General features: G+C 35.4%; 1 protein-coding gene and 1 long non-coding RNA gene across 2 annotated transcripts; one reads left to right on the forward strand and one right to left on the reverse strand.

The window, feature by feature from the left end:
* Nucleotides 1-333: 333 nt before the first annotated feature.
* srgn (serglycin) lies at nt 334-5,174 on the reverse strand. Its single transcript, XM_007256100.4, has 3 exons — nt 5,027-5,174; nt 3,905-4,043; nt 334-1,699 (listed from the first exon to the last, which is right to left on the reverse strand). The coding sequence occupies exons 1-3, from the start codon at nt 5,091-5,093 to the stop codon at nt 1,420-1,422; spliced, it is 486 nt and encodes a 161-aa protein (XP_007256162.2). The 5' UTR covers nt 5,094-5,174; the 3' UTR covers nt 334-1,419.
* Nucleotides 5,175-13,741: 8,567 nt separating this feature from the next.
* On the forward strand, nt 13,742-20,650 carry LOC111195920 (uncharacterized). Its single transcript, XR_002651876.2, has 3 exons — nt 13,742-13,861; nt 15,210-15,264; nt 19,498-20,650. It is a non-coding gene; the product is annotated as an uncharacterized LOC111195920 (long non-coding RNA).
* Nucleotides 20,651-24,681: the final 4,031 nt, after the last annotated feature.

A 24,681-nucleotide genomic window follows, 5' to 3' on the forward strand; every position in this document is an offset into this window, starting at 1 on the left:
GGAAACTTGCTAAACATACTCAGCATGAAAGTGTGATAACAGGAAGTCTCTGAGCAGTGAGTTTGTGTTCATGTCATATACGTAGGACGATGTACCATCTTAAAACCTCATGCTTTTTTTCCAGTGGCACAGGAGAGGTCATATGACAAATGAAACATCAGCTGCTAAGAACAGGTGATTGATGATGAGACAGAATGGGAAATTTTAATACTATAATCCTGCAATTCTGCCATAAAATCTGTTCCTCACTTCTCCTCTGTGTTTAGCAATAGTATAAAAAAAATAGGTATGGGAAATATAGATTCTGCAATAAAGTCACAATTCATCACAAAGAACATGAAGGAAGACTTTTAATTGGGAAATAAAATGTAACTGACATGCTACCTTTAATGAATTTCAATTATTTGGGCTACTGATGTCAAGTGATTTATACTTTTTGAATAATATTAAAATCTTGTATAAAATAATTAGAAAAAGCTGAAAGCAATTGCAAAAGATCACTCAGCCCTAAAACTTCAACCACATTTATAAAAAATACAAAAATTGGTAGAGCATTTTTATATATTTGCAAAAGTTACTTATGTCCAGCATCTATGTAACAACCATGAATTTACTCTGAAATATTTTCCAAATTAAAAGTTCCAAACTCTGGTCTTATAGAACCCCCTATCTGTTATACACATGTGATTTCCTGTTCTAGTTCATTCCCTAAAAACTCAAATATATGGTGTAAATTAGCTAATTAGCTGGACCAGGATTGTTAAGAGCATGGTAAACTCTAAAATGTGCAGCACATAGGGGGTCCTGCAGGACCAGGGCTGGAAAAAAACAGCACTAAATGATCATTTAAATATTAAATATTTAAGTTTCCAAAGAATGTTGTCTTCTTCTGGTGAATTATATTTTCTTTTATAAAACTTTATATTATATTACACATACATTTTTAATCATTTATTTTATGGGTATTAAATAATCTGCTTTTGGCTAATGCTGTACAATGTTTACATCACATCACATTGCTCAGTATGCAGTATACACTAGAGCTGCACGATACTGGAACAAAACTGGCATTGTAAATCTTATTTTTTTCTGCAATATATATTATATTACAATATTAAAATTGTTAACAATTTCAACAGGTATTAATGATTCTACATGATGATTTTAATAATGCCCACTGTGTTATGAACACTGCAGTAAAATAAATTATATCGGGGAGATACAAGAGATGCTGAGATGATGACAAAACTTATATCGTGCAGCCCTAGTATACATCACAGAGTAGTCTATTTCCAAACCAGTACACATTTAGGTCACTGACTTAAAAAAAAAAAAAAAAAAAAAAAAAAAAAAGAAGCAGTATAAAGACATTAAGACCTCTGAGTCCTTACAAACAGAGCTTCTGACACCCAAATTACATCAAAAACACACTGCAGACTGCAGCCCTCTATTATTATCTTCTTTCAAATCCTCTGGAGACAGCTTTGGTTCCTTTCGCTCAGGAAATACGAAGTTTTCAATATCAACCTCACCGCTGGCCTCCTCCAGGAAGGGATCCTCTACCTGTCGAACCATCTTAACTGGACCGTCATCCATCCAATCCTGCTTCTTCTCAGCCAGGTCCAGGTCACCAGAGCTTTCTCCAGACTGCTCTTCTGTTTCTGTCTCAGGGGTGTCCTCATCGCGCTCTACTGGAACACTGGAGGAAAAACAGAAGCACAGAGCCAAAGTGAGCCGACATCCTTTCGCCCTTCCTGTCATTTTTTTTCAAGCTACCAGGAATGTTCCTTGCCCAGTCCTCCATTTTGTGTGCTTTGTTTAGAGAACAAAGTGTCTGAAGCCAACAAACAAGTGAGCTAAAGCAAATCATTACCAATATATCAGCCAACACAGTATTTCAGATTTGAAAAAGAACTTTAAATGTTTTTAACAGGCAGTTAAGATCCATTACATAAAGCAAAACACTGAAATAAAAAGAGTTCAGAAGTGCCAAGAAGTAAGAAAACTTCATAAATATGGGGCTTTTCATGCTGTTAAAGAAATCTACATATTGAAAATATTTACTAAAACCATACACAGTTCATTTTCCAATGTTAAATCAACACTTTTAATGTTTAACACTATGTTTGCCGAAGTTTAACACTTAAGTTTAGTTTTACCAGACTATATATATATATATATATATATATATATATATATATATATATATATATATATATATATATATATATATATATACTTCCTGTCTATGAAAATCTCCATTCAATATTCTGGCTAGTCCAAGACTGGGCGTAATCTCTGTCTGTGAAACTGTCCTTACGATTATTGATTTAACAAAAAAACAAATACTGTGTACTGTGTAAAATAGGTCATAAAACATGACTATCACTTTAAAGGCAACTGGTGTGCTTAGACATACAATGATATAGTGGTTTGCTCGTAATTCAAACAGTTACAAAGCATAACAAAACTATGACTACATGAGTGCACGAGTGTAGGTGTTATGTTTGAGAAAAGGCACCAATAACATTTTAAGGGCATATATCTTTTGTATATTCAGATATATATGTATATCTTTATCTAGCTCTAATGATTTGTGACCTCTGCTTTGAACATTCTAACAAAGGGCATAGTAAACAACCCCTAAGTATAGTAGTCATGTGCATTGTTGTCATAAAGAGATTATCCAGTCTCTTTAGTTTTGTTTATGTAAGTATATAATATATATAATATAGAAAACTGTAGGTTTTTGTATGGCAAACTGCCAAAGACAAGTTTCCATTGTATCTAAATTTACTGTATGATAAAGCTCACTTTTTAATGTTTAATTAAATAAATAAACAAAATATAATTCAATATAAATCTTTTTTTACATTTATAGAAGTCAACTTTAGTATGTAATCAGTGCATACTGCCAATAAATGAAATCTAACATCTGATTCCCTGTTATGTGTACTCTTACATGGATCACAAATGCGTCCTAAGTCTTAATAACATTTTTAATACAATATTTATTTTCATCCTTAATCAAGCCTTTAACTGAAAAAAAAAAACTAATAAAAGTAGATGATACACATTAAGACCATGTCTTATCTTAGTCTTCATCATATAAAAAAGGGTTTTCAACTTTTTATCCTTTACAAGCCACCGAGATCTGTGCTGACGCATCACACAGGAAAACGATAATGAACAGGATAAGAATCTCTGTGGTAAATTTCATCATTATAATGAGTGAAGCAAGAGCAAAACAGGCCTCAGATATGTTAGACAGATAAAGCAATATGTTCTTCAAACCTCAGAAGGAGAATACTAAAATCATGCTCTCAAAGTTTCTCTATTTAACCGACTGATGGAGTAACTAACTGAGGCATGATGTGGCTGAAAAAGACACATCACCACAGTGTACATTGTTAGCCTTCAAACCATAAGAATCAACAGGATTCAACAGTTTCTGGTAAATTCTGTTTAAACTGTTCTGTGTTCAAGTAATTCAACTTAATATTCATTTCATATCTTAGTAAAAGAACAAGACAGCAAAATTCAGACTTCTCTTCCACTTTTAGCTATTACTTCATCAGCAGTGACAAAGGACACTCAAGAGGTTTACTCATAAATCATGCCTTTTCACACAAGCCTAATTCATATGGTCATTCACCCAGAAAATTATAGTTTGTTGTGACACTTTGGTGAAAAATGTTTTGGCGTTGGTTGTTTTGACAGTAAGTCCCTTAATCATATGACACGAAATAGGAAAACACAATTTAATAATATTAAATTGATGTGAGTGAGATAATATTGAAGTGTGATCCAAATCCACACTCACTTACACAACAACTCAAAAAAGATATGACACACTCCACCTCAACCCATCATTCCCAGTCCCCAGGCAAGAAATGACACTCACATGTCTTTTGTGGCACTTGGGGGAAGTCGCTGACTGGCCCCTGAAATGTCAATCAAGGGGCCCTGTTTCTGGATACAGTTTGCATTTTTGCTATCAGGCTTGCATGTCACCCAGTTGTACCTGCCTTGTGCTGGCGCTCCTAAATTCAATCATAACATAAGTTTAGTTATTCATTTATTTATTTACCAGAGACAGTGCACATTAATCAACATTAGAGATTCTACATCAGTGTAAATGTGACATTTGTACGCACTGAGCAGATTTTTAATGATTAAATACATTAAATAGTAGGGGGGCGATATGGCCCTAAAACAATATAATAAGATTTGAAGTTATTTATGTGATAACAATATTCTCGATGATATTAAAACTTTAATTTTAAGAATATATTACTAAAATAGGATAAAGGTTTTATTTACTATAACAGATCTAAACATTTAGTAGATGCTAAAAAAGCTATAAAAATAATACCAAAATAATACAATGCAAAAAAAAAAAAAAAAATGCAGAATATTAAACATAAACAGTTATATAAAAATTCCTTTAAAGCATAATAGTAATTAAAAACATTTATAAATAATGCTTTTATCAAGTTTTTTTTTATCTACGCCACAATATGGCACACCTCTATGACAATATATATAAGACACATTTATGCTTTCTAATATTCCTCATATATACAATAATAAAACAAATACTTTACATACAAATAAAAATATATTGGCTATCTAGCTTTAATTATGATTTAAAAAAAAAAAACAGTTTATAGACCTTCATAGTTCAGCCTACAGACTCTCAGCTTCATTGCTGACTTCCTGACACTGGCTAGACTGAGGTTACAGTTAACTAGCAATACATAAAACTAGACTAGACCAATTATTGACTCCTAAACTACTTTTATATTATAAGCATGTCATTTTATCAAATATAAATTTACATTTATCCAGTATTCTGGGATAATTTGGATTTTTTGGTCACTTTGGTGGCTAAACTTTGTATTTTGGTGCTGTTTATAATATAAAAAAAGAAAAGAAAAGAAAATATCCAATATATATATACTAAATGTACACAGATCATAAAAAAGTTAAAATGAAAAGAAAATAATGAATTAAAAGTACTTACCGAGTACATTATCCTCAAAGAGGTATACGAGGAGCAAGACGAATGCTATTCTCTGGTAAAATCTCATGGTAATTTTCCTTCCGAGCAGTGGAGCTGAAGTGTGTTAGAAATGCAGATGAACAGTCTTTTCTTCTCTCTCTCTCTCTCTTTCTCTCTCTAGCTTTCTGTCTCTCTCTCTCCACCCGCCCACTGCGCATGCGTCATGGCCTGCCTAGCTCAACCCACAAGAACAGGGTTTGGCAACACCTTCAGTATCAGTCTGAAGGGAAGTGTGTGGGTCACAAGTTTCTCCATTACACTGCTCTACTACTGCTTTATATCTGGGGTTAGGAAAGAACTGAGTAAAACTGCCCTAAAATAAACCTAGACAATATCATCATCACTTCTACACAAAACCAATAAGCGTATTATAATAGTTAAAAGCTTACAACAACATTGAAAAAACATTTAATGTTAAATGGTTGTGTGAAATGTTATTGTTAAATTAGCATTTTTCATTTCATCATCTTTCATCACAATTAAAAAAAATGGTTGGATGGAGGGATTTTACTTCCTTTTCCTTCCATTTGGAGAGTGATTTTAATTGCTTTTTAATTCTTCACCATACTTGGGGGTTTGTTCTATTTGTTTTACTGTTGTGTTTTTAATCAGATTGGTAGAGGTGGGTAACTTTTTTATACACAGCTTTACTACAGTGATATAAGTTTGTTGTTAACACTCTGTTAACCATAGGATTTTATAGTTTTAGCTATTTGTGGTAATAAAAGCCTTTTGTTTGTAGTTGTACAGCTATGGTTTATTAAAGGTTCAATGTAAAGTTCTAAGAGTGAAAGGCAAAATGGGAGCAGCGAGGTCTTCTTATAAGATCAGCTTTAATGCTAAGCAGCTTCATCAAACCCAGTAACATTGCAGAACATCTACTGCTCTGGTTTTCAATATTAAGATGGTTTAGAATGATTCCTAACATTTTTATAATTGTAATGAGTAACGATACAGCACATAAAAATGCATCAGAGTAAAAGTATTGAACTAATCCAAAATATGTAGTAAAGTAAAAGTGGAAGTGTGATAAAAAAATTAATACTCCCTTAGATACAGCATTTTAGTACTATTATTGACAGCAGAGAAGTAGTCCTACTTCCTACAAACCAACCCTACAGGACCACCACAGGCCAGGTATCATTCTCAGCACTGCAGTGACACTCGCATGGTGGAGTTGTGTTAGTTTTTTTTGTACTGGTACCACCATGCTGCTCCACCATGTAGATGTAAAGTCAGAAACAGAAGCTCATCTGATGCTGCACTGCTGCTCAGGATGCTGCCCACAGGATGCTGTTTTTGGATTATTCTCTGTCCAACAGTGACAAGGTGTTTAAAAACTCCAGCAGCACTGCTGTGTCTGATCCACTCATGCTAACACAACACACACTGACACACCACCAGCAAGCCAAAGTTGCTGCAGTGCTTAGAATAACCCACCACCTAAATAATACCCAAACAACACATACAGTAGTGAGCATGACTGTGTTAAAGAGGGAGGTGCTTAGTATACACTAATGTTTAAGTGTTATGAATAAATTATTCAATTTTATCTAAAGTCCTTAATGCACGTAAAGAGAACCAAATGAGAATAAAAAATAAGGCCGAAATATAAGACTGTGTAATTTATTTGTTGAGGAAAATAATCCAAAGAATATGCACCTTTAGTATTAGCAGATAATTAGGTGGGACTCAGAGGGAAAAAAACTGTAATATATCTAAAGTCTGATGTTCATCAGGCTGAAAAATGTTTCAAAAACATCTCTAAAGAGTTTAACTCCACAAATCCACAGTCAGACAGACTTTGCACAAATGGAGGAAATTCAAGACCATTATTACCTTCCACAGAAATGGCCCACCGACAGAGATCATTGTTCCACTGTGTTGTACAGAGGAAAGGGCTACAAGTCCTCTAATCTGATGTGCAGGCTAATCAACAGTTAATCGATGGGAACATTTAGTTGTAGGTCACACCAGATACTGAAAGCAAAGGTACACATACTTTTGCCACTCAAGGATGTGTATAATGGAATAATTTTCCTCAATAATTAAATGATCCTTGGCTAAAACTCTTAATCTCTAAGTCTACATATCTAGAAAGTATAATGGCTAGATGACTGGCTCAGAGAATATCCAAAAACATAAAACATCAAGGTTTTGTGGAGTGTTCCTGGTATGCAGCGGTCAGTATGTATCAAAAGGGTCTTATTACAGGTCTTATTACAAGGTCATGGCCAGTTTCATTATTACGATTCATGAAGACCCCAACACACAACTTACAGGATTTAAAGGATCTGCTGGTAAGGTCTACCACAAAACACCATTAGAGGTGCCTAAAATTGGTAGAGGTGTAATTTGCAGTAAGTTATCAGGTGGTTTTAATGTTATGGCAGATTGGCATTTGTTATAATTGTCTGATTGACTGGTCTTGAAATACTCCATTGTCCAATAAAAGGGTTTTGTATGGAGCATAATACTGGCAATTACTGAAACCTTTTCTTCTTGGAGTAGAGAAAATGAAATTTATTAGAAATACTTGTAGATTGTAACACATATCATAACAGATAACTTGAAAGAAATTACAAAAATTACATCTTATTGTACTTGAATATTCCTTAAATTTTTCATTGGTAACATATTAAATATGCACACTGAATTTCTTTAATCTAAATGTTTTGCTGGATTAGCTTGTTTGGACGAATTAGATCTGCATTGTATAAGTTGTCATTGTGTATATAATAAAATATAATAATAAATATAAATATTTACACTTTATAAATATATAGTCATTTTTTAAATGTTGAACATTTATTTGGTTTAAATCTATTATATACATCTATAATAAGAACTGATGATGTGCAGAATCCTGAAGAATATTTATAATCAATAAAAATCACATTGCTATTCGAACACTTCTTCCTCTATGGCAGAGAAACAATATTTCAGACCACAATTTTGGGAGATTGGGGAGTCACTGTTGATATATCAAGCATACAACCTCGCCACCCACCCCCTCAACACCAGGAAGGCAATTGGTTTGTTGCCTCAAGACAACAATGTGCAATAAGGATTTTAAAGCAGCAATGTTTTCGGTGTATACAGATATTGAATTACAATAAAATTAAAAATTCAATCAAATTTTGCTACATTTACTTTAAATTATGAAAAAGCAAAAAAATGTGTGTACAAACACATACACCATCACACACTTACATACAAACATATACAGACAAACATATTTGTGGACCTGCTTATTCACTGTTTCTTTAGAAATCCAGGGTTAAGTGTATTCGTTAGAATGGGTGCCCACAAGTATTTGAACATGTCATGTCATATGTCTCTTGACTGGCTGACTCCTAACTGTGTCAGAGTATCAGAAAGATTGAACCTAATTACCATATCACATTCCTTCCTTTCACAAAAAAGTTATTGTGTTCATTTGCTGTAAATATTATAATATAGTTTGATTATTGTCATAATTATGCAGCCCATCCCTGAACGCTCAGTGCTCTCACTGTCACTGCTTGATAATGAGCTGATGATTTGAATCAGGTGAGCTGAAGCAGGAAAGCACCTAAAACATGCAGGATCCACAGGACTAGATGTGAGAGTTGTGACTTCTGATTGCTGTAACAAGCCCTCAGTGGGTTCTGAGCAGCAACTGAACTATTTAGGCAATGCTGCTTGTAAAATGAGCATCTGATCTGCTGGTGTTTGAGCACTGGAGGTTAAGCAACCCCATGGCAGTTCCTTACTTTAAGCGTTACTCAGAGCTGTTTGGCTGTTACTTGCCAAATATTTCGAGGTGGGCCTCGGGCTGGCTGTGCTAACAGTGTTTAGGGTGGTTTACACTTGAGTAAAAACATGTTGCAAATCATCTGCCGTAATGTCCTGGAGGCCTCCGTCCCTTTCACTCTGGGTGGAAGTCCCTGCTGTTGACATGGACACAGACAGCGGCCGTTTCCACTGCTCGCCTGTCCATGCCAAGTACAACAAATCATGACACTTAGCTTTGTGGACAGAGTGCTGGAACTTTCCCGGGATCTTGGAGCTCTCCTTAAAGCACTGGATCATTCAGAATACTGAGTGTCTGGGCCATGAAAACAAAAATATATATATATATATTTCCAAGAATTCAGATTACTCTTTTCACATGTTATTCCTTGTTACTTTACTTGGTATTTCTTGTCCTGCATGTGTTCACACTGTCATGGCAAGCTGCACAACGAAGTGGACAATAAAAAAGAAAAGGCATTTAATAAAATTGTGGTTGACCTAGAGTTGTAAAAATGTTGAATTGTGCATAATAAGCTTGTTCTCTTTTTTAAAGATTTAAAAAAATATATATTTATTTTTTTATTTTAAAAATTGTTTTCTTTTTTTTTATTACACTCATATTTTACTATGACAGGATGGACAGCTTAAACTCTTTGAAATGATAAGAATATGACATTAATATTCTTAATTGTTAAACATGCAGCAAGTGCTCTTGGACACACTTAGCTCTTTTCTGGGCTGTTCACAGGATGGTTTCGAGGAGGTGGTCGAAAAGGCGGTCTCTCAACAAAGTCACTGCCGTTTTGAACAATACATCGCATCCCCTTCATGACCTTCTGATCAGACAGTGGAGCACTTTCAGTAATAGACTCCTCCAGCTCCGCTGTAGTAAATAACGATACAGGAGATCGTTTGTACCAACAGCGATAACACTGTTCAACACTTCTTCACCCTGTCGGGCAGCAGCAATAGACGACATTTAAGCATGAACTCTTTAGTACTAACAAACTGTGCACCAGATGGCCTTACACTGTATTTTCCCCTGCAGGATAGGATTGGTCATCTGTTTATTTATTTATCTATAATACTTTTTAATATTTACTTAAGATTATTTATACATTTAATATGCAATATGAGTATATTATTACTGTATTTTATTTATACTTGTTATTGGTTCTGTGTGATTAGGTTGCTGCAATATATGATTTTTCTATCTGTCTAACTATCTATCTAAGTATTTAAACAACCTAAATGACCTAAAAAGATAAATTAATTATTTAAATGTTTAAAAAAATGAAGAAAATACTTAAAAAAATAAGAACATTTATATTTATAGTTATTTAACTGCTTTTTCAAGAATTATTCAACTGAAACAGGCAGCACTGCAGACAGGGAGAAACCAAATCCTTCCTACATCAAAGAAAAAGAGGGTGTAAAATCTGAACTGAATTTTTAACTACACTGATGAGCACTGATGGCCGATCCTGAAAAATCAGGACTTGAGATGCTTAGTGGAGGGTACATAACTACAGACTAATAAAATTACTAATTTATCTAAATTTGGAAAGCTATTATTTGGTTTATATTGCAGTGGTATTTATAACATGCTCTATTGTGCAAATTGCAAAGTTGTACAAGAATTTTTGAAATGAAGTTTAAAAATTCTATGCAATCTTTGCTTGTAAAAATGTGGTTTGGTTCAATTTTATGTTAGAAGTTTTAGTTCATTTATTCAAAAACGTTGTGCCTTCACTTTTAGCGTTAGTAATCCTGTGATATTTATGTTGTTGACACTCCATCTAATTAATGCGTTTGGCTATTTTAAGTCTAAAAGCTGTTAGACTCTTAAACTCTTTGCACTTGTTGCTGCTACTTCCCTACTTCTCTACTTTACTTTTGTAAATTATGTGTTTTTATCTGGTTATCTATTATTTATATTATATTTTATACTATTTTATTTTATCCACATAACAATTGTTCTTGGATGTAACTGGAGAGATTCCCATGAGATTACAATTTCGATCTACCTCATGTACCACTTGTGATGCGAATGACAATAAACTCTCCTTGAATTCTTAAATCCTTTCACCCATTATCTTAATGAAGTGCTGCCAATAGAATAGGACATTCTGCAGCAGATAAAAATAAACCTATTGGTACAAAATCTAATGTCAGGTGTGGGCTAGAGTGAGGATAAGTTGAACAGTGTTTTCTGGAATGAAGGTGCTTTATCAAATACTTTTGTGATGAGTTGGGGAGTTCGGAATGAGGCGAGGCAGTGACCATTCTTCAAACTGAATGCATTCAATTCCTTACAGCAATGCTCCAGTACCTATAGGAGAGGGCCTTTACAAGACAGCAGAGAGTCTCACTACACTTTATCCATATATTGTATAAGTATTTAAAGAGCTGATATTATTATGTAGTATTAATTGCTCTGACATACAACATGTTTCAGAGCAGTTTATTTGCAATTATCCTCTGCCCAATCACTTTAAAATAAAACACAGACTTTGGCCACTCCCAAACCTTCATTTTGTTTCTTTTTAAGTCATTCAGAGGTGGACTTGTTTGTCTGCCTTGGATCATTGTCCTGCTGCAGAGCTGCTTCATGTTGTCCGACAGGTTCTATTTAAATTATTTACAAAATGCGTGATTAATCACAGTTAATTCATGGGGTGCAAACACTTTTTCACACAGGGCTAGTTTGGTGTAGATATTTTTTTCCCTTATTAAATTAAATCATCATTTAAAATAGCTTTTTATATTTATTGCCCTTGTAATGTTTGTCAAATAATAAAATTTGTTTAATGATATAAAAAATTTAAGTATGACAAAAATGCAAAACCAAAAGAAATTTGTAAGGGGGCAAATACATTCTTACGCCACTATAAAGCTCTGAAAAAAATAAAGAGACCACTTCAGTTTCTAATTCAGTTTTTCTGATTTTGCTATTTATAGGTATATGTTTGAGTAAAAGGAGCATTGTTGTTTTATTCTATAAACTACAGACAACATTTCTCCCAAATTCCAAATATGAATACTGTCATTTAGAGCATTTATTTGCAGAAAATGTAAAATGGCTGAAATTTCAAAAAAGATACAGAGATCAGAAATCAAATAACGAGTACAAGTTCATATTCATAAAGTTCTAAGAGTTCAGAAATCGATATTTGGTGGAAAACCATGTTTTTAAATCACAGTTTTCATGCATCTTGGCCTGTTCTCCTCCACCAGCCTTACACACTGCTTTTGGATAACTTTATGCTACTGGTGCAAAAATTCAAGCAGTTGATGGCTTGCCATCATCCATCTTACTCTTGATTATATTCTAGAGAGTTATTGGTCAAATCAAAGAAACGTATTTCTTCCCAGAGCTGTATATATGGGGTTTAGACATGTTCATGTAAAAACAAATGAGGTTGTTTTTGGTTCAGAAAACACAACACACACATCATATGCAGACCTCAGAGAAAAATAAAAAACAAGAAAAATGTAGCATAGTGGTCAGTTAGGTAAATGATAATTTTTATTTTAGTGTTTTGTGTACTGTAGTAATTTCACTCATGTGTAACTCAGAGGTGGAGATGGGATAAATTGTATCATTTCACTGAAGGTGGATCCAGGACAGAGATGTTCAGTTAAACATAGGTTCTCTGCATAACAAAGCTCATAATCTAAACACCACTTTACAAACAGGTTGAGCTATAATGAGTTCCTACTGGGTCCAGTGCTTTTGTGTCCAAGGAGAGGCAGGCCTTCATTTGCTATCAGGAAAGCCTCAGAATGACAGGTTAAGGCCGCTGCACACTGACCCAACATTCCCCATTAAACACCAGTGCAGTAAAACTGGCAGCTGGACTTACAGTGTTCCAGAATTAGTACTGATGAACAAAACATATATAAGAAAAATATCAGAGAGGCAGAGAAGAATGGTGAGAACAGTCAAGGACAATCCACAGACCACCTCCAAAGAGCTGCAGCATCTCTCTTGCTGCAGATGGTGTCACTGTGCATCAGTCAACAATACAGAGCACTTTGCACAAGGAGAAGCTGTATGGGAGAGTGATGCGAAAGAAGCCATTTCTGCAAGCACGCCACAAACAGAGTCGCCTGAGGTATGCATAAGCAAAAGCACACCTCAGGCGACTCTGTTTGTGGCGTGCTTGCAGAAATGAAATCACTCTCCCATACAGCTTCTCCTTGTGCAAAGTGGTCTGTGGATTGTCCTTAACTGTTCTCACCATTCTTCTTCTCTGCCTTTCTGATATTTTTCTTGGCCTGCCACTTCTGGGCTTAACAAGAACTGTCCCTGTGGTCTTCCATTTCCTTACTATGTACCTCACAGTGGAAACTGACAGGGTAAATCTCTGAGACAACTTTTTGTATCCACTCCTCAGAGGAGATTCAAATAGGAGAACAACTTGCAATTGGCCACCTTAAATACCTTTTCTCATGATTGGATACACCTATGAAGTTCAAAGCTCAATGGGGTTACCAAACCAATTTTGTGCTTCAGTAAGTCAGTAAAAAGTAGTTAGGAGTATTTAAATCAATAAAATGATAAGGGTGCCCATACTTTTGCATCGATCAAATTTAATGCATATTGCACATTTTCGGTTAGTACAATAAACTTCATTTCTATCCTGAAATATGTGTCCATCAGTTATTAGATATATCAAACTGAAATGGCTATTGCAAACACCCAAATATTTAGAACTTAAAATGATTAAGATTAATAGGGTGCCCAAACTTTTTCATATGACTGTATATATGTCCACACTGCTATTGCTCAGATTGTATATGAATATGCTGCATCCATGCAAGATTATACACAGCTAAACATAGGTTATAGTTGTAGTTTAAGGTGTGAAGTCTTTTCTAAACCACATGCTGAATGTGTTACTTTAAACTAGTGGTGCGGTTTAAATTAGGCTACAGTGCAACTGACAAGTGATGATCTAAATCAGAACCAAAACTTCTTAGATCAGGCAAGAACAAAGATGTGTGTGAACACTGGTAAGGTTTTTGGATGTTGGAGGAGAGGAGGAGGGATAGGTCTTCTAAAAAATATCAACTTTTTACGCTACTACATCTATTACTCTATATTTTTCTTCTCCTCTACATAGCTATGTTAGCTAGCTATAGCTAACCTGGCTATGGCTAACCTAGCTTTAGCTAACCTAGCTAAAATTAACCTAGATATAGCCAACCTAGCTATAGCTAGGGTTGCCATCCGTCCTGTAAAATACATGTTAAATGTTAAATAAAATACAAATAAAATATTGTGTCCGTATTGAACCATGTGTAAAGCGATTTGTTCTTTATTTTCCTAAGTGTCCATATATATAAAATAAATATGTATACACATACATATGTGTAATTATGTGTTTATTTGGTGGGTGTCTCTTATTTTCATTTCTGATTTTTTTTTTTTTGTTATAGCTAACCTAGCTCAAATTAACCAAGCTATAGCTAACCGAGCTAAAATTAACCAAGCTATAGCTAACCTAGCTAAAATTAACCTAGCTATAGCTAACCTAGCTAAAATGAACCTAGCTATAGCTAACCTATCTAAAATTAACCTAACTATAGCTAACCTAGTTAAAATTAACCAAGCTATAGCTAATCTAGCTAAAATTAACCAAGCTATAGCTAACCTAGCTAAAATTACCTAGCTATAGCTAACCTAGCTAAAATTAACCAAGCTATAGCTAACCTAGCTAAAATTAACCAAGCTATAGCTAACCTAGCTCAAATTAACCAAGCTATAGCTAACCTAGCTAAAATTAACCAAGCTATAGCTAACCTAGCTAAAATTAACCAAGCTATAGCTAACCTAGCTAAAATTACCTAGATATAGCTAACCTAGCTAAAATTAACCAAGCTATAGCTAACCTAGCTAAAATTACCTAGATATAGCTAACCTAGCTAAAATTAACCAAGCTATAGCTAACCTGGCTAAAATTACCTAGCTATAGCTAACCTAGCTAAAATTAACCAAGCTATAGCTAACCTAGCTAAAATGAACAAAGCTATAGCTAACCTAGCTAAAGCTAATCTAGCTTTAGTTAAGAAATATGTGCTATAATGTAATTCTAATGTTCTGTAATAGTAGTTGGTCATACAACATTTGTGAAAGGTTTATAAACACAAAAAAATTGAAATATGTTTGCTAGCAGAGTGTGATGGACTGATATAAAATAATAATTTGAAATATTATGCTAAATAACATTACTTTTCTTGCTAGATTAACTGCCTTTCTATACATATACTCCTCTAAGTGGTCACTGTCATTTTGTAGAAACAATTTAAACAAATAACTCTTGTTCTCTTTTGTGTCTTTTTTAATGTTTTTTTTCTCTAGTGTTTTCCATGCTGTGTTTGGAGGTGGAGCAAATAAAGGAGCACTAAAGGGACGGGTGAGTTTAATATTAACAGTCATTGTTAATAATAATTTACAGCACCTTTATCTCCTTCCCAGCCTCCCACATACACATTGTCACTGCCATACAACTTTAAATTTTGAAACATATTTAAATCCCCTCCACGACCACAATAACCTAACCACAGCAGACGCCCCTGTGTGTCTTCAGCATCCTCCTTTATGAATACCAAAATATGATCACCACAGTCACTGTCACAGTCACCACAGTCACAGTTCCATGACCTGTGGGAGTTCATGAGTAGTGCTTTATAGTTAAGATAAGTATGGGTGTGAATATGGGAGCGATTAAGAATCCTGAGTTTAGGAGATGTGATGTGTAGCTGTCATCTTTTGCTCAAATGAATGAGTGGTGGATGAAATACACAAATACACGTGTACTGGAGTAAAGTAGATCAAAGGTGAAATATCATTCTATATTTTTTCCTTTAGACCTGCACTTGAGTAAAAGTAATATATATATATATATATATATATATATATATATATATATATATATATATATATATATATATATATATATATATATATATATAAATATATATATCCAATGTATCATGGTTTTATGTAGCAAGTAAAAGTATCATGATTTAATATGGCTCTAATGTCTGGTTATCATTTTTGTAATAAGACTCACCAGTGCTTAATCAACTAATTTTAGGTGACTCTTACTTCACCAATTTTTAAATATAATTAATTAATTGGTCTGACACTGAGTTTGTATTCAGTACAATCAAGTGACTATAAAATACCTTTTGTGAACAGTTTCGATTTAAGCTGACAACTGAAAACTTTTTTGGAAATGCGGATTTTATTTTCCAGCAGGACTTGGCACACTGCCCACACTGTCAAAAGTACCAATTGGTCTTTTATAATATACAAATTTTCTGAGATACAGACTTTTGGGTTTTCATTTGCTGTAAGCGTGTAAAATAGATCACTATATCTATATAATACTGTATATGAGTTTCACATTTTCAACTGAATTACTAAAATAAAGGGACGCTGGGACGCTGTTGTAAATTAAGCCTGTGTGTTTGGTTAAAAAAATTCTGTAAGTGTTAGGCCTCTAAATGTGTGGTGCTCTGAAGTGCTACATGCTGTCTGTGGTAAATGGAGGCGGTGTGCGCTTCCTCTGCCCTAAAACAGGCAAAGGTTACTTCTAAACTGTTAAACTGTTTAAATTAAAACAAAAGACAAAAACATGCTGACACAGTTCACTGCAAAACTGTCACTCTTTTCTGGCACAAAGGAAACTCCATTTTTTCTGTCTAGCCAAGCCAGTGAGCATCTTTCTTTTCTGAACATTTCAGCTGATATAAAGCTGCAGTGTCACCAGGAAGTGGGTTCATTCCGATCTGTGCACAGGAAATGACAGTCACATCTTAATAGACACGCATTATGACAAGCGGAGTGGCGGATTTTCCAGAGCACCTAGAACACCAAATAAAGCATTTTACATATGTAGGCCTGTCACTTTAATTATTTTTGATTGTAAAATATATATTGTCCCAGAAATTATTACTAAAAAAAACTGTATTATTGGATTTTTATTGAGGTTTTATGGGACTAATATAAATAAAAAATATATAAAATAGCATAATCCGTATGAAAACCATTTTAAAGAGCAATTATCTTTTAGATGTTTAAGAATATAGAAACAGGCAAAAGCTTCAACCCACCTTCTTGTTTTTATGTCTCTTTCTCACTGACAAAGGTTACTAGGAACCTGGGTGTTATGGTTGAAGACCAGCTCTCCTTCACAGTTGCTCGATCCTTCCGCTTCGCGCTTTATAACATCAGAAACAGGCTACCCAATTCTGGATACAAGCAGTGGTCATCTCACGCCTCGACTACTGCAATGCCATACTAACGGGCCTCCCGCCTGTGTAGTAAAACCACTCCAAATGATCCAGAACGCAGCAGCGTGCCTGGTCTTCAACCAGCCAAAATGGCACATGTCAAACCACTGCTCATTGAGCTCCATTGCCTACCAGTTGCTGCTCATATCAAATTCAAATTCTCTTACAGTTGCCTACAAGGTGATGACAGAGCAGACTCCTTCCTACTTGCACTTGCTCCTGAAGGCTTACGCTACCTCCCGGCCACTGCGTTCCTCCAGTGAACATTACCTAGCTTTACCAAACATTCACACAAAACAATCCAGACTGTTCTCCTACCGAGTTCCCTAATGGTGGAACAAACTCCCTTCCACTACCAGATCAGGAGAATCTCTCGCTATCTTTAAGAAACTCCTGAAGACAGAGCTCTGTAAAGAGCACTTACTCTCCTAACACCTCTAACAAACTAACTACTTCTAACCTTGACTTTTATTACTACTGTTTGTCACTTTGGACAAAAGTATCTGCCAAATGTAATGTAATGTAATATAAAAACACACATTTTGTCTAATCCCTGTAAAGAAGTACTGAAAAAAGAGTAGGACTTTCTAAGGCAGATAAATAGGAATCTGTTACCAATATGCCTTATTTCAAGTGTGGGCTAAAGGTGTATAAAGCCTTCCAGCAATGAGCTGTGGAGCAGCAGCGAATCAGCAATGATGCTTCATCCAATAATTTTGGGAGGTGGGGTGGTGACCATCCAAAATCCTGACCTCACTAATGCTAATGTCAGTAAGTCTTGTAGACCCAGCCTTTCTGTTGTTATTCTGAGGCTGCAACATAACCGCCTGTTGAACAAGTGGGAAGTTTCAACACTGACCACAGAACCATAACAGAACTTTTAGTTTCCCCAATAGACAGTGCAGCTGTTCAACCTGAACACTTATCTTATCTAAAAATGTGACATCTCTGTCACTTATGACTGACTGTGACTGACGACATATTGTGTAAGCTTTAGCATTAATTATTTTATATGTAATATTAAATTGTGAATGCATTGTTGCATTTTTAAAGGCCCTATATCATATCATTTTATCTCAAATTTTAATCCCATTTTCTCCCCAATTTACAAGGCTAATTACCCAACCCATTTATTAGGACTCCCCTTATCACTATCAGCAGGGTGAAAACAAGCACATGCCTCCTCCGGCACATGTGAAATCAGCCACCACCTCTTTTTTGAACTGCTGCAGCATTGCTGAGTAGCATCACAACGCACTTGGAGGAAAGCGCAGTGACTTGGTTCCGATACATCAGCTCAAAGCTGCCTTGTGCTGATCAACATCACCCTATAGAGTGATGAAGGTAAAGAGCGCTATCTATCCACCCAGAAAGAGCAAGGCTAATTGTGCTCTCTCAGGGCTCTGGTAGTTGATGGCAAACTACGTGAACAGGATTTGAACCGGCGATCTCCTGATCATAGTGGCAGTGCTTATTTTTATAAAAATAGATTTTTTGATTTAATTTAATTTAAAAAAAATAATTAATTAAAAAAATAGATAAATAAATAAAAATGTATACTGTAAATACTGTTACTGTTGGAAAAATAGTCAAAATATATAATTCTCTACCTAGTTTCAGGACATAGTACAGTGGGCAGCCTTGCATAACATAGCTAATTTTACATGCACACTCTAAAAAGTGATTTTGTGTTTTAGACTAGTTTAATAGACTCTTTCGTCAGTGTTGGTTAATAAAACGTACATCTATCTTATTGGCTGCACTTGCGTGCAGTTTTGTTTATGTATTGGGCAGCTGCCAGGTCTTAAGGCCAGTTTATGCTTCTCGTGGAACGTACATCGTAGCCTACCCAAACCCAGTAAAAGAGCGTGGTACGCAGCGGAACGTGTTTAAACTTCTGCGTGTGTATTTCAGGAGCTCTGTGTTGCTCTGCAGTTTAAACCACAAAGGCGGGAATGTGTGGGCGGGAACATGAGGCCCAGCGGACCAATCTCAGCTGCAGTTGTCCACGTTGCGTGCCATGTAGTCACATTTCCAGGAAGTAGTGCATTGAGCTACGGCATAGGCTACGGCATAGGCTACGGCATAGGCTACGGCATAGGGTACGCAGTTACATATATATTATGATGTAGGTTTGATGCAGAAGTATAAATTGTTTTAGGATGTGAGAGCAAGTTCCCTTTATTCTGTGCTGCTGAGGGTGAACATAAGTTAACCTGATGCTTGTGTTCACTCTTTTGCTACCACAAGATTTTGTTATCAACATTGGCAGATTTTTTAAATGTATAAGTGCATATCACAAATAATAATTCATCCATCCATCCATCTTCTTTCCCGCTTTTTCCCAGTCAGGGTTGCAGTGTATAGCTGACCCGGAATCCCTGAGTACAAGAGAGGAATACCCCATGAGCAGTGCACCAGTCCATCGCATGGTACCACACACAAGCATTCACTCACACATTCACTCCTAGGGGCAATTTAGCACAGTGAATTCATCTGCTGAGTGTATTTTTGGGAGGCATGAGGAAACCGGAATACCCACAGGAAACCCGCTCATACACAGGGAGAACATACCAAATTCCTTATCAACAGAGACCAGAGTGGGGATTAAACCCACAACCCTGGGCTCCTGCAGCTGTGCAGCACGCAAGATACCTGCAGCATCACAGTGTTACCCCATATCCTGAAAAAATAAATAAATAAAAATAGTAATAATCTTCACACACTTCTGTCTTATATATTAAATTACTGAGTGCATGTAAATACACTCACTGATAGTTGTAACTCACCATCTATTTGCATACTGGGTGCATCTTCCCTCCTCACCCACCATCAGTGTGGTCATTTCCCCCTAGGTTAGCTTGTGATTTATATTTTGGTGTCATTGGTTGGCCCTCAGTGTTAAAGTTTGTTTTAAATCTCTCAGCTGCTGAGCATGAATTTATTTTGGCTGAACTCTGTGGTGGCAGCTGATGCAGAATTATGTTATTACCATATGTTAAAAAGGTGGTTGTTATTATTGCCGCTATTAAAATATTAAAATATGTATTGATGGGGGCTCCAAGTGGTCCAGCGGGCTAAGGGCTGCCACTATGATCAGGAGATCGTCAGTTTTAATCCTGTTCGTGTAGCTTGCCATCGGCTACAGGACTCCTGAGAAAGCACAATTAGCCTTGCTCTCTTTGGATGGGTAGATGGTGCCCTTTTTCCCCACATCACTTCTAGGGTGATGTGGATCAGCACAAGGCGTCTGTGAGCTGATGTATCAAAACCGAGTAGCTGGGCTTACCTCCGAGCGCGTTGTGATGCTACTCAGCAATGCTACATCAGCAGTTTGAAAAAAGGCGGTGGCTGACTTTACATGTATTGGAGGAGGCATGTGCTAGTCTTCACCCTCCTGGTGTTGGGGACTCCTACTGAGTTTGTTAGGTAATTGGCTTTGTAAATTAGAGAGAAAATGAAAAAAAAAATTATATGCTGTATTGGTTTAAATTGTTTTTCTTACGTGAATTAAAACTCCATATAACAATTAATATGTGGATTGTTTGTACTTGATTTGAGTTTTGAGTTTTCTACAAATAGCGCATGTGGCTGGGTGACTGCAGGTGGCCACTTATCATGGTGAAGTGAGTAGTTGTGGTGGTGAAGTGCTATGTCTGAATGTTGTTTGTTACTCCCATTAAAGATGAAGGAGTTCCTGTCTTGTGAAAAATGACAGGCCTGTGGCCTCAGAATTAGTCATGCCTTAAACACAATGCTGAATGGCCTTAAGATGACAATAGCAGAGTATATAATTGGGTTGTTTGGGTTTTGTTTCAGTCAGACACTTAGCCAGCTTAACTCATATCACTCAGTAGAAACACAAGGTCACTTTAACTCACTTCCTCCTCTATGAGGCTGAAACTACCAAAAGAATAGTAATTCACTTATAGTTTGGCAAAGAGGAAACAAAAACCCTGAAGTTTCTGGATAGGGCTTCTCCCTCTTTAACATTCGTCCACGATGTAAATTACCGTGCTATTTACTCATCTGTGACGCATACTGTATCTCACACCCTTAGATACAGGAAGTGGGTTCCTGGTTCTTTTAGTTTAGCATCTCTCCTCAAATACTCAACTAAACCTATTTAGACCTACCTCCTAAATGGTGTACACTTTACCCTTGTTAGGGGTTACTGTTAAAAAATCAAGACTGGACAATTAATTTCTCCCTAGTGGTGTACAGTTGCTAAGTAAATGTATTTTATTATTTTACTCTACTGCAGTACCGTATTTATATTTTTGGTGACTTTTTTACTTTAAAACCAAAAGAGCCCATTATGACTTGAAAAGATGTGGTAAATTATTTACAGCACTCTGTTCTTTACTTTAACTCATAAAGCCCAAGTAACATTGAAATAAATATAATTAATAAATATAAATATAATCTGATGCTATTAATGCATTTTGCCCGCATGTAAATAAGATAATAAATATCAAGATACAATATTTTTACAATATCGTCCAGCCCTATTCTGAGTGCAATGTTAAAGTACAAGTTATAAAATTGTTGTTCAGTCATGTATGAAACCTTCAAATATTTACATGTTAATAATGAGAAAAGTGAACATAAATGAATAAAAAAAACACATATGAGATGCTCAACAAATTAAACTGATGCAGTTTTTTGTACCAATATTCTGAGTCTGGGCTTTTATGGATTAACTCCACTACATTTTAAAGTCAAATGTCTCAAATATCTCAACTACATTATGCAAAATCACAAAATATTCTGAACCCTTAAAAAAATAAGCCTTGTTCTATGATACTGTGTTTCTTATTATTTAATATGTTGCAGACTTTGTAGGTTTTGATGTGTAGTGCAGAGCTACTGTTCCTCTGGTATGCTAAGTCTATGCAATCTACAGGAAAGCTAAATATACTGATATACAATATACTGTGACATATCACACTCTTGAATACTACTGATCACAAGCAAAAAAACACACTGGTGTGTTTGTGTGAGGTGTTTGAAGAAGGAAGAGTGAAGAAATAAGACTGTGATCTGCGGGTTAACTGTTAAATGTATATTTCCCTTTTCTAGTATTAAGCAGATTATGAGTAAGTTTTGATATTAGAGGCATTAGAACAGAAATATTCCAACAACAACCACAAGCAGGGAGGTATTCCTATAATCTGAGTTACGTCTTCTATTCCAGTAAAGCATAATGTTGAGGAGTTGCATAATCTTTTGACCCTGAGGTAATGGAAGTAAAAACAGTGCTTTTAATGACTTTGGAAAAACAAGCGAATAAGAAAACTGGTGAAGCTCCGTAATACCACACCTACAGACATTCCAGTGGAACAAAATATTTCTAACTTAATTCCAATGGGTACTGGAAAGCACCCTACACATCTACACCCTGGGACTCTTTTGCCTTTTTACTGTATATACTGTTCATTTGCATCCCTGGACACTTGGCACTTTACTGTACACTCTGTACCTTTTCACTCCTGGACACTTTACTGTACATCTTGTACATTTGCACCCCTGGACACTTTGTCACTTTACTGTACATCCTGTACTTTTGCACTCCTGGACACTACACTACGCACCTTACTTAAATACAATACTTGCACAGGTTTATGTTTAATATTGTCATATCTGCTGATACCTTCTATACTTAAATTATTATTTTACTGCACTACCTCATATCTATGACTGATTACTTTCACACTTTGTATAGTTTTTTTGTATTTATATATTTATGTATATATTTTTAAGTCTCAGTTTATAATTTTATAGTTTAGAGTCTTATATTCCTCACTGTGCTCTTTTATTTTATTTTATAATACTTATTGTTTGTTTCTACTGTGTTGTGTAATTGCTACTGGCTGCTAAATTTCCTTCGGGATCAATAAAGTATCTATCTATCTATCTATCTATCATGTAATTTTAACTGTTGCATTCTGCAGAAGGGAGATATGATTAACAGTGCACAAAAGAAAGTGAAGGACAGCACCAGGTGTCGGGCGAATTTATTGAGCATACAGAAACCAGCAGGCACTGGATCTTCTGGGACTTTCCTTAGACAGTTAGTTGGAAGACTATAGTGGTGGAAATTACTGGAGATAACAGAATCTGCACCTACTGTGTCTGAATAATAACAAAACACAGAAGCAGGCATTTCACTATTATTATTATTATATAATTATTGTACAATATATACAACATTAGGAGTTGGAATCACAGGGCATCTCGTGATAAAATCACCAAACAGCGCCTGCGATGACAACGTTCTTACGATACTGTGATTTTGCAATACTCAATATATCGCAAGACAATCCTTTACAGTAATTTACAATATCTGTGTTACTGAAGAGTGTAAAATACTCTAAATATCAGGAATTCTTAAATTATTGGTGTCAGTTTCACAAACTGTGACAACCAATAACCTTTACTGCAGGTTTACCTACTAATAATTTGATTAGCGCCACCATGTGGAGTAATGAAGCAGTAACTTTAGCAAGTTAAATTGGGGGGAGGGGGGTTGGGGGTCTTAGGGAAATTAGAGGATGTGTGTTTCAAGAGAATATCAATATTTGACATTACATTTCATTAATGTATTGCACACAAATACAATACATCACAGTATCTATATTTATCCCAGTCCAATACAACATGACCTCATTTATTGCCCATTACATTTCCTTAACAAGTAGCACCCATTGATGTAAATGAGCATGAGCCTGTATATTTACTCTAAAAGTATTTTTAAATATCGATATTACAATTGCAGTCTGCATATTCTTACTAATTCTTACAAAAGTTCATTGCTCTTTAAAAAGACATAATTTAATTTTATGCTATTATATTATCAGTATATTAATGGCACAATGTCTGAACATGACAATAATGTTATAATATATATACATTGCAAAATATGCAATCCAATTAAAATAGTTACATTAACAGGCCTACAAAGAAGGCTCAAACCTGTATACTTCTAAACAAGAAACTAAAACCAAGTTCTGAGCAAAAGCAAGCTGATAGGACATGTCTGTGCTGGAGAAGAGATGAACACTGTGTAATAAGCTGCAGTGTACAGCAGGGAAATGAGCAGTTAGAAACGAGACAGAGACACAGCTCCCCCATTAGTAATCAGCCAGAAACAACAGCACCTCATCAGAGCACTCAACACAATTATCTACCAAACAGCCTCCACATCTGCCAAGCACTCATGACCAGTGATGAGCCTAAAATATATCTTCTTATTGTTTGTTTTAGTATAAATGTCAGTTTTGGCGATTTTCCGCTATTTACACTTTTAAAATACATGAATGGCAGCTAACAGCTATATGATCTGACATATAGAAGATCCATTACAGCTAATAGCTTAACAACTTTACAAACGGGTTTGTCTATTATTGGACCATGTCAGTTTTCAACCCCCTGGTATTTTTTCTATTTAAATTTTCTGAATTTTCACATCCTGAACAGGCATTTTAATCCTGAAAATAAAAGATTATAGGTAGCTCTCACTTTTAAAGAGT

The sequence above is a fragment of the Astyanax mexicanus genome, chromosome 7 (assembly GCF_023375975.1).
Source record: "Astyanax mexicanus isolate ESR-SI-001 chromosome 7, AstMex3_surface, whole genome shotgun sequence".
NCBI classification, from domain to species: Eukaryota; Metazoa; Chordata; class Actinopteri; order Characiformes; family Acestrorhamphidae; genus Astyanax; species Astyanax mexicanus.

Bases quoted from the DNA above. Each gene is read 5' to 3' on its own strand.
- srgn (XM_007256100.4), bottom strand. From the start codon at position 5,093: ATGAGATTTTACCAGAGAATAGCATTCGTCTTGCTCCTCGTATACCTC. The intron at 4,044-5,026 runs GTAAGTACTTTT...GATTGAATTTAG, and splicing joins CTTTGAGGATAATGTACTCG to GAGCGCCAGCACAAGGCAGG. The intron at 1,700-3,904 runs GTGAGTGTCATT...TTTTTCCTCCAG, and splicing joins CCAAGTGCCACAAAAGACAT to TGTTCCAGTAGAGCGCGATG.